Below are 11411 nucleotides of genomic sequence, written 5' to 3' on the forward strand. Positions count from 1 at the left end.
CAGACGGTTCATGCTGTGGAGATAAGGATAGACATGGTGCGCTCCCTGCGCGAGCGGGCAGAGGGTAAGGGAGAGGAGAGGAGAGAGGGTCCGCTCAACGAGGCAGGAGTGTGGGCGACCATGTTAACAATAGAAGAAAGGAGGGAGGGGAAGGGGGGTCCGGTACGAGGGACAAGGCGTGAGAGTCGAGAGCCGACCGGATGCCAGGAAAAGAAAAAGCGCACAATGCACAAAGACGGCGAGCACGGCACGATGCTGCGGCCACGTGAAAATGGGGCGATAATGGACCCGACACCGATGGCGTTCGCAAGGTACGCAGCGAATAACCCGGCATGGTCAACTAAACATAGGGCTTGGGACATGACATCCACGCAGACTTTTACAATTACTCCCGACTATTCAAGGCTAACTTCCCTTACTACTCGTCTTTTTCTTTCCTTCACTCGACCACATCTGTCTTTTATGTAGACTAAGACCATGTCATACGTTCTTCCTCCAAAACCACCTCCTCTTGCTTACCTTGAGAGAACGCTTTTGTATCAACCCGTTGTGGATTTCCCGTTTGAACACCCAAATATTTCCAAGGAATTTATTTGTAGCAAAAGTGGTATGGCGGTGTAACTTGGTAATGGTACTTGGTTAACAACCTCGATACCAGCGCGTGCCGAGCAGCGTCACATGTGGCAGTTGTCCCACAAGGAGCCCTTGGTTTCGTCGCGGCACCATAAGCTTTTAACCAGGCAACTATTACCAACTTACACGCCATGAAGGCGGTGGGGTCATAGACCATAGAATAAGGGGAGTATTGCAAGGGAAAATTCAAACAACAAAGGTTCCCATCACAACAAGGGACAAGGAATGCAAATCCAATGGCAGATTTGATTCAAAAAGATTCATGTATTCTGTTGGAACATCCACAATTAGTCGATACAGTGTAAAAAATCATCTAATCATGGCTAGTCTGCTGGTATCTGAATGGCAACTTCTCTTGTAACCCGCTTAACATCGCCCTTGAAAACTTTAAGCACATCTAACGGACTTAAAGTAGATGAACGCAATAAGCACCGCGAAATAAATAAAGTGCATATTCCAACGGTCTTATACGGGTACAACGTACAGGCATTCAGGCTCCCATTCATGACACAGCATTCACCTACGGTCGGACGATCTCAACAACTACGGACAAAATCAACGGCGAGAGTACAATACCAGAGGACAGCAACGAAAAACACTACTACTATGAGTACAACATCACAAGGCAACTAATCTACATCTTCTCGTGGCAATGGCTGAGTGGGAGGAACCAAGGGTTCTACATCAGACACTTCCGAGGGTGGAGGTGCTGGCGGTGCTGCATCACTAGTCCTTCTTTCAGGCAGGTGGATAGGGATCCCTTCCAAGATTGGGGCATCCTACCTTTCAGCAGCCAACGTTCTCCGCTTGGCCCTGGTGATAAGATAGGCCGCACGCAGCTGACGAACATGCCGATCTTTGGCCTCCTTCCGGGTTTCCGACATGGCAGTCTCCCGGCTCTCAGCAGCTGCAGCACTGGCATGCGCTTCGGCGAGCTGCACCTAGAGCATCCGGTTGAAGATCTCGACTTCCTCGGCTCGATGGAGACAACTGCTTAGTTCTAGGGCTTGTCGGTCGTACTGCTCATCCAGAGCAAGCAGGTACATGGTCAAGTGCACCACGGTTGGACAGTCCTCCTGCGCATCCCGCCCTTGCAAAGCCTCCATGCGAGCCTTCCATGCCCGCTAATTCTTGTCCAAAGGTGGAAAGAACCTCATGGGGTACGAGCAATGGGCTCCTCATAGATCTAGTAGAGGTACCCACAAGGTTTTGCGGGCCACAACCTAGTAGGTGTCAATGAAGCTAAACCTAGTTGCGGTCACACTCCAGGCTTCAGTGAGGTCAGGGAACTCTTCACTCTTCCCGATGTAGACAGTAACCTCACACCGCTCGGTGCCATGCACCTCATACTCACGGCCCTCATACTCGAGACGGTCTTTGACTCCGAGCTTTTGCAGGGTGGCATGTAGGATTCTAGGAAAACCCTCAACGTTTAGGCAGTAACTACTAACCCAGACTCCAGCCATTTCTGGTAGTGGTTGCAAGGAAGGCTGAGCGAAAAGCTTGCTAAAAGGAAAAGCTAAGCGAGCTAAAGTGCGCCGAGTGGTGGTACCAAAAGGCTAAGTCAGGCTCTGCTTATAAAGGTGGAGCGTTCAGTGGTCCTGGCGCGGTCCACCAGGGTTCCTGCGCGGGATCACTACGACGAATCGACCAAATTCCGCGCGTTCGAGGTGAGCGACATGCGATGCCACTACTGTCTAGTATGATTGCAGGGTAAGGGTCCGACAAGAGCGCAGAAAAAGGGGTACGAGGAGACGTGGGTCATGATAGGCGTGAACCATGGGCGAACGTGAAACACGAAGCCACAGTGCATACCTAACTCTAGAACAAGAATGAGTCAGTCGTGCACAACACGACACCTATGGAGGGCGTATCTACTAGCAATACGAACACTACAATGCACAAACAGGATATGCATGAATGCACATCCTATACGTCCTTCCACTATTGCCAACATATAGGGCAACCATTCTCAGATTTTTGGCACATTGTTCTCTCCCTGTAACTAGTCGATACTATCGGACTATGCTCGAGTCAGTGTACCTCTAGAAACTTGATTAATCCTATCTAAGTCAGCAGAGTGTCATCTATCCTAGATACATAACCATAGTAATAGGGCTACTTATATAACTTCGCATACAAACGTCCTAACTTTTTGCAAAAATGGGTTGTCAAATTTTAGTTTAGAAAAGGTTTTTGAAGCCTTATTTCCTCATTTATGCTCTGATACCACCTGTGGCAGAACCGCCTAATCTAATGCCTCACAGGAGTGCTTGTCTTCCATTAGACACTAAGCACTCAAGGGAGAACACTAAATTACTCGGTTCCATTGGGCACACCCTAGGGGAGAACCCGAAAATCTATATTTTTCATCAGGATCACAGATGAGGGAATAAAGTTTATATCATTCTTAACCATTTCTTACATCACTTTACATGTACATAAGAGTATAACATTTATTATTATAACAGTAGAATGTAATCATATTATCAGAGTTATGAACAATTTAATTGAACAGTGGAATATAAACATGTGATCAGAATTACAGCAGAAATAAATTTCTATTCATGACATGATAAAGTATTGATATAAACTACAACAACAGATTATGAAACTTTCATTTGTAAAAGCATTTGGTGAGAGTTATAAATAACAACTACGATCGCAGCGTCAACGAATCCTCGCTAAGCCCACCAGGAGGAGTCCACACACAAGAGTCAGCTCTAGCATCCACCTGTCACCTGCAATAGGGGGAATAAAACCCTGAGTACTCAATTGTACTCAGCAAGACTTACCCGACAGGAGGAAAGAAAAGACTCCAAGGATATGCAGGGCTATCTAGCTTGTGGGTTTATTGCATTTGCAGGAAGCATTACTAAGCGTGCGTCCTTATACTCGATTTTTATTAATAGCCGCATTGGTTCATTAACTAACCATTCTATGTAAGCACTTGTGCTACTTTCAAGCAGGTGGTAAGCAATCAAATTTCCTTTTCCATTTCCATCTTTCATCTTCAGTTCTTCCTATGATGCTAAACCACAGACAAGCCGTACCGGATTTCCCGGCGATTCATGAATCAATGCCCCCAGCTGGGTACCCCGAAAACACACGCCCCGCTTGTACCCAAGGCACAAGCAGGACCAACCCACTACCCTCCTATCCTGGGTGTCCAGGTCCCCATTCAAACTAGGACTCCAAGCCCCCGCCTCTGAGTCCCGGACTTAGTGTGGTGCAAGGACCTCCTCCACCAAAAACTAAACCCTAACAGCCGGTCTGGAAAGAGCCAGATCCGTGACAATAGAGCAACAAGTCTTCCAAGCGCCCATACCCAAGTATGTGCTCGGGATAATAAGTCTGTGACTTGTCTAGAGCCTTATGCAACGATCGATCCTTAATTGACACAAACAGGGAAAGCAGTGTAACTAAGCTATGCCCCGCGTCCACGGTGACACAACCTCTTATACCCACCAATACCCAAACCATATCCCTATCCGGTCACCAATTTCCTTTCCACCATTTATATTTTCCAAGTGATAATGATCCAATAATATATTTCCCTATATCTCGCGAGTGACAGGCAATCACTCGACTTCTACCGAAGTCCTGTAGCATAGCATTCTACATGATCCTGTCATACTAGTAAGACTCATAGGATAAAGATACGTATATGCAAGTGGGCTTCATTCAACTCCTTAAAACTTAATGCACAAATATAATTGAAACTGCAGAAAAGTAGGGGTTATGCACCGGGGCTTGCCTGGGTAAGATATATTAAAAAGTTAGTATCTGCATCTTCAGATCATCCACATCATCTGAATAGAAAGCCCATCGCATCATCTCCTGGAGAGAATACCATCACACCATCTGCAGGTTCCCACTCATCCTTCACTTGATCCGTTGATCCATCATCGTACCTATATGATATGCATTGATGTAATTGCATAGATATAAATAATCAACGATAACCGAATGCTTAGAAATCCGATAAAGCCTCACAAGCTAACATGATAGCTCTAACGCGGGTCTACATATTCATATTATTGAATAAGGCGTTACTCCCCAACAATTATTTTAGTTATATAAACCAAGGTGTTTCTTTATTCTATTCTATCAATTTAATCTTTATTTGCAATCGGATATCATTATCCATTTAGCAAACTAATTATTCTAGAGCTACAAAAATTATATTGAGCAGCTAATAATATTAGTAGTTTACTGTCAAATTTTTAGAGTCAACACTATCCCCAATTTATCTCGGAAATTCCTACATGTTCTCATTTTAATAATATTAAGCAGGTTAAAATAATTAGAGAAATCCTAAAAACACACCGAACCTTTGCGAACAAAATACACTATTAGATATATCATAATTTTATAAACTCAACAAAACTAGTTTGGCATTTTTATGATTTTCTATGATTTTCCACGAATTTTACAAGGTTACTTCAGCTTTAAATTAGAAAACACCTTAAACCTCAAAAAGGGGCCGGCGGCCACTACTGGCCCAGCAGCCCACTTGGCCAGGATTAGCGGCAAGCAGGCCTAGGCGGGGACGCATGGACAGCGGCCCAGGAGGAGGGGCACGACCAGCAGCCTAGGTGGGGCCAGCGGCCCAGGCGCGGCAAAGACAGGCCGGCCCAGCAGCGTAGCACGGCGCACCGACCAAGTGCGGGCCAGGCACAGGCAGCGGCCCACAGGCGCGCCTGACCGGCGGCCCAACCACGACGGCCATCGGTTGGCCCAGCGCGCAGGCAGCGGCCCACGCGGACGAGCGCAGCCCACACGGCCAGGACCAGACAGCGGCGGAAACATTTTGCAAAAGTGTCCCCATGTTTTTCTCAAATTAACCCGTGGTACACAGTCACTATTCCTAAGAGTCACGTATCTCGCATTCAGAACCCTGTATTCATTCTAGTCTTGGATTGATAACCTGCTCAGCTTCCCTCCTTTCCTCCAAGGCAGAGCATCGGAGCAGAGGAATCGGCGGCGCCGCGGTGAGGCCGGGCGACTGGGCAGCGGCGAGACGGCGGTCGAGCTCGGCGCGGACAGACCGACGAGGCGCAGTGCTGCTACGCAGCAAGCCCAACGCGGGGCCAAGTGGCGTGGCAGCCAGGCACGTGCTGCGGCACGGCAGCCCAGCGGCGGTTGCGGTGGCGCGTCACGATGGGAACGCGACGCGGGGCAGCGCGGGACCGAGGGGCGCGCGCGCTCGCGCGTGGTGGCCCGGCGACGATGGCGTAGCCGGGGCAGGCGCGCAGTGCGGGGAGGAAGGGGAGGGGCAGCTCCGAGGCAGTGTAGACGAACCCACGCGGCCGAGGAGCTCGCGCACGGGAGAAGCCACGGGGCACAGACGCTTTGGAGCGCGGCCCGGAGGAGGCGCTGTGAGTCACGGCGGCTCGGTGCGGATGCTCGACGACGGGGCAGCAGGGAGCTCCGACGCTGGAGGTGGAGCAGTGCGAGGAGAAATCGGCGGCGCTAGCAGAGCGGCGAAGGAGGCGGCCATGGCGCCCCGTGGTGGCTGCGGACTCGACCGGTGCGCCGAGGGCAGCAGGTCCGCGCGGAGTCAAGGAGGCACGCGCTCGCGAGGGAAAAAGGAAAGGGGTGACGTTGAGCGGCTGCGGGCGTGGCCATGGCGTGCTGCGGCAGCAGGCGTGGCCACGTCTGGCCGGGTGCTCAGCGCTGGCGAGGAGAGCGAGCGGCGCTTGTGGTCTGCTCATGGAGTGCGCCGCAGAGAGAAAAAGGAGGGAGGGGAAAGCAGCGCTCGGCTCGGCTCGTAATCGCAAGCAGGCACAGACAAACGAGGGAGACAGCAGCGGCAGGGAGACGTTCCGTCAATCAGTTCGCATGCTATTCCAAACTCAACCACGACAACCAGCAGCTTTGCACAGCGTGGACGGTGTCGGTGCACGCATAGGGAGTGGACATGGCGTGGCAGTGGGTCGGCAGCTGCGCGCCAACATAGCCCTTGTTTAGTTCCACCCTAACTTCCAAAAATTTGCTACAGTACCTGTCACATCGAATGTTTGCGGCCCGTGCATGGAGCATTAAATGTAGACGAAAAGAAAAACTAATTGCACAGTTTGGTGGGAAATTACGAGATGAACGTTTTGAGCCTAATTAATCCATGTTTGAACATTATTTGCCAAATAAAAACGAACGTGCTACAGTAGCCCCAAAATCCAAATTTCGTGAACTAAACAAGGGCATACATGAAACGTGAGAGGACAAGGCGAGGACAGGGGGGAAAGAACCACGTGCTCCAAATAAAAATTTCAGACCAGACCACCAGCTTCGCAGGCAAGGGATGAGCATTTGGTGTTGCAGAGGCGTTTGTCCTTTCGTCAATCACTCACTAGTACGTTAGTACGTTGAGTACGTTTGTCCTTTCGTCTAATCCTTTGTTTTAGAGCTATCGTGGTAATAATATATATATATATATATATATATATATATATATATATATATATATATATATATATATATATATATATATATATATATAACGGTTTGCTAATTTAGATAATTTGCAACGTTTAGGCACAAGAAGATTTTTAACAGAGCTTGAATTTTAATTAGATTCGAAAGATATATATATATATAGTTCTATTTATTTATAAATTTTATTTTATTTATAAAATATACTTTTCATGCTTAACCTAATAGAATAAACCGTTCGCTATCGATTGGCCAGAATTGTCGTTCGACATTCCTGAATATCTTTACACACTGAGTAATTTAACTTGGACGTTTATTTGAGTCCACGAAACTAAGTCACGCAGGATCCGCTTATTGCCTCAAGTGCGTTTTTAAATTAAAAATTCGAGAAACTCGTTTCGAAAGTTTTACTTAGGCCTAAATCGCGGTGCTAAATAAGATCGTAACACCGGGGTGTTACGGCTATTCACGTGCCTGAACCTTGATTACTTCTGCTGTGTTTCAACTCTAGACTACCCCGATTTGTTTGGGACTTAAAGGCTTTGTTGTTGTTGTTGTTGGTATAGCATCCAACCCAGTAACCCTTGCCTTTACCAGAGTACGACCCATATGGTTGTGATCTTCCCAGACTATAAGTTTACCAAACTGTGAAATAGCCTTATCAACCAAGGAATATGACCACAGATCAAGATTGAGGCCAATCAACAGCAACCACACCTCATGGGTGTATACAGCAGTTCTATTGTTCCAAGCACGATCATGTGCTATGAAAGAAATGTGAAAATTGCCAAACTGATGAGGAGCATTGTTGATAAGATAATCTCTATGCGACATGTGACTGAAAGTGACGTAGGCCAGACCAAAAGGACAAGGCTGTATGGCCTGATAAGGCATACGCATCTGCACATTCAGAAACTCTGCCAAGGTGTCATGGATCACATCGAAGTCCATCTGATTCTACGGCAGTGGGTGAATGAAATCAATGGCAACATCATTGTTGCGTCGTTGAATCCTGCCCGTAACGACACGGTGCATCGCAGGACGACCTGGAACCATCGCTCGCTGACCCCATTCAGGCATAAAAGGAGTCGGATCAACAAATCTGTATGCCATTGGAGGCGATTCAGAAGACACTGTAGCAGGAGTTGGGGATTTTAGAGTCCAGGAAACATGAACGGTAGCAGGCGGGTGGCGAATGCCAAAGAGCTTGGAAGCGAACTCACCAAGCGAAGAGCAGATGATCGGGGACTCCGATGAGGTTGCTGTGGCAGGGGCAGCAAGTTCACCGTCGTCGTCGTCGTCGTCGTCGAACTCTGGAGCTCGGAGTCGCCCAGACCGCCTCCAGGGGATGGTGACAGGAGTAGGAATGGAGGTAATGCCGTGATTTCTTTAATGTAAGAGACTTTTTTCTGTGTGCCATTATAAAATATCGTAATCTCCTGTGTGTCTCTGGAAAAATTCAGCGGTCTGCAACGTCACTACTCTAACTTTTTCGTGTCCTCCATGCCACTTCCGTCAGTTTGGGCTCTGACGTCGTCAAACTGCAGGTATGAAAAGACGAAAATACTCTTAAGTCTAAATATGTTATTAATTTTTTTTAAGCATCTTAACGACTTCAAATGAAAAAACTCAAAACTAGAAAGTTGTAGATCTCGTCGAGATCTATAATTTTCACATATAAAATTTATTTTCATTTAATTCCGCAAAAAAAATGATGATTTTTCTAAGATATATTAATCATATCAAATCATATTTTTTTACGAAATTAAATGAAAATATATTTTATATGAAAATTATAGATCTCGACGAGATCTACAACTTTCTAATTTTGAGTTTTTTCATTTAAAGTCGTTAAGATGCTTAAAAAAATTAATAACATATTTAAACTTAAGGGTATTTTCGTCATTTCACACCTGCAGTTTGACGACGTTAGAGCCCAAACTGACGGAAGTGATATGGAGGACACGAAAAAGTTGGAGTAGTGATGTTGAAGACCACTGAATTTTTCCAGAGGTACACTGAGATTATGATCTTTTATAATGACACACAGGAAAAGTCTCTTAATGTAATCGGTGACCGAGTGAAAAATTCGCAGGGCAGTCTATCTTAGCGGTTCACCGGCCAGCGTGTGTTTAGTTCCCAACCAAAATCCTAAAAAGTGCTACAGTACCTATCATATCGAATATTACGATATGTGTATGGAGCATTAAATATAGATGAAAAAAACTAATTACACAGTTTGGTTGGAAATTACGATACGAACATTTTAAGCCTAATTAGTCCATGATTAAACACTAATTGTCAAATAAAAACGAAAGTTACAGTAGCCCAAATTGCAAACTTCAACGAACTAAACACGCGGAGAGGGTCACGAAGCGAGGATCGAGGCGGGAGTCTGCACGCCCCAGAAACTATGGGCCGGAGACAAGCAGTTGGAGCATAGGCGTAGTAAAGGCCCAAATCCAGGAGTTACACGTTTGGGATTGGGAAGAGGGCCCAAAATACCCGCTTGGAAATGAGAAACGGTCTTATGATTAAAAGCACTATTTATATGATTAAAAGTACCATTTGTCCCGGATTCAAGTCTCATAAAAACTGACTTTCTGCCTGAATTAAAAGATGATTTGAAATTCGAAAACTCCATGGCCGAGGAGCTTGAAACAGGGAAGCCATGGTTGACAGGAACAGCATTGGCACCCTGTTCGCTGGTTGGTTTCAGCCAGCCCAAATCAGCTAGCTAATAGTGTTTTTCTCTCACAACAAACCAACACCAGCCAGCCCGAACCAGCCCAGAAACCAACCAACGAACAGGCCGACTGATTTTGACGATGCAGGGACAGTGGCCTTCTTGTTAACCGACGTCCATGAGGCATGTTCCTCAGCAATCCAATTCCGATATTCCAAGGCATAATTTGGACCCCCACCATGCCAGAGGTGGAAGAAGACTTTGTAGTTGGAGCACTCAAAAACTCTGAGCTTATAGATATGAAAACCAACATCCTGAGAGCATACACTGAACCTGAAAACTCTGTCACTAACAAAGTGCACACGGAACAGAGCTGCATCACCACCAATGGTGGCCTGAAGAATTAGAGCCACTGAATCTTCAGACAAGCGAAATTTGCATCTTCCAAAAGAGAGAACGAGGAAGAATCCTTTCGAAGGGAAAGAGGGATGAACACAAACCGAGGTTCCAAACTTGCGCAGAATTTCAGCTTCAACAACCTTCCCTGGCCCAAAGTTGAGGCCAGGAAGGTCCATGGCGACGGAAGGAGATCAACCTAAGAAGCTCCATGGCGAGAGGAAGGGGATCGCCTCCAGAATCAACATGTCTCCGGCGAATGTTCTGTGATCGATTCTCTTTGTATCAAGTAATCTGTATGCTCAAAAATTGAGGTGATTAAATGTCCTGGCCTCGAGAGGATCAGCAATCTGGCAAATTTGCAGAACCTCGTGATCATGCGGTGCCCAGAGTTGAAGGTACTAGAGGGTTTTCCTGCACTTCAGAGATTCACACTAGAGGACTACGACATGAAAACACTCCCTGGATACTTGCAGAACGTAAACCCAAGGGATCTGCGTCTAGAATGTGACATCTCGCTGCTCACTTTCATAGCTAGAGGGAAATCTAGCCCCAAGTGGGACAAGTTCAGCCATATCAAGCAGGTTAAGGCATCTGCAGATGACCTTGACAGCCACATTGAAATGAAGTGGTACGTGAAGTACACAAGCGATCCTTTCAGCTTTAAGACAAACATCAGCCTCTCTGCTGACGCTTCAGGTAAATTAACACAACTGCTGCTTCATACGTTGCATACTGAGTTTGTACCTTTCTTGCTATTGGAATATCTCGTCACTTGACTGGATGTGCCGTTTAGTTTCAGGGGATGAAACGGAGAAAGTGTTGTTGGATGAAGTGGAGGAAATTTCAAGGGATGAAATCGAAGAAGAACGTGTCAATGTGGAACAACTGAGGGAGTAATCAAGTATGCAGCTCCAAGACTATTATTGTTACTACATATAGGACTAGTTACTAGTTCTTCGTTAAGGGGCGTCTAACACTGCAGATGGACCTTGCCTGCAGGTGGAGTGCCCGTATGTGACCTACATGGGCAGAAGGAACCTTGGAGCTGCCATGTCTTTGACTGAAGAAGCAGCAATGCATAATTTGTGGTGTGTGATTTTTTTTTTTTTTTTTTTTTTTTTTTTTTTTTTTTTTTTTTGCCAGCGGGTTGTTCTGAGGCGGTCAGATATTTGACATTGCAAATAACAGGAGACTAGAATGTGATGTGAATTTGTTCGGGTTTATTTCAGTGATTTGCATCTGTGTTACTGTTGAATGT

The 11411-nt window shown here is 46.4% G+C and overlaps 1 protein-coding gene across 1 annotated transcript; it reads left to right on the forward strand.

Annotated features, from left to right (window-relative positions):
- Positions 1–225: 225 nt before the first annotated feature.
- Positions 226–6410, forward strand: LOC136479523 (uncharacterized). The gene is made up of 2 exons (XM_066477366.1): positions 226–311; positions 5549–6410. The coding sequence occupies exons 1-2, from the start codon at positions 226–228 to the stop codon at positions 6408–6410; spliced, it is 948 nt and encodes a 315-aa protein (XP_066333463.1).
- The last annotated feature ends 5001 nt before the right edge of the window (positions 6411–11411 follow it).

Source organism: Miscanthus floridulus, chromosome 9 (genome assembly GCF_019320115.1).
Source record: "Miscanthus floridulus cultivar M001 chromosome 9, ASM1932011v1, whole genome shotgun sequence".
Taxonomy (NCBI): Eukaryota; Viridiplantae; Streptophyta; class Magnoliopsida; order Poales; family Poaceae; genus Miscanthus; species Miscanthus floridulus.

Coding starts and splice junctions, on each gene's coding strand:
- LOC136479523 (XM_066477366.1), top strand. CDS start 226: ATGCACAAAGACGGCGAGCACGGCACGATGCTGCGGCCACGTGAAAAT. Junction 312..5,548: donor ACACCGATGGCGTTCGCAAG/GTACGCAGCGAA, acceptor TATTCATTCTAG/TCTTGGATTGATAACCTGCT.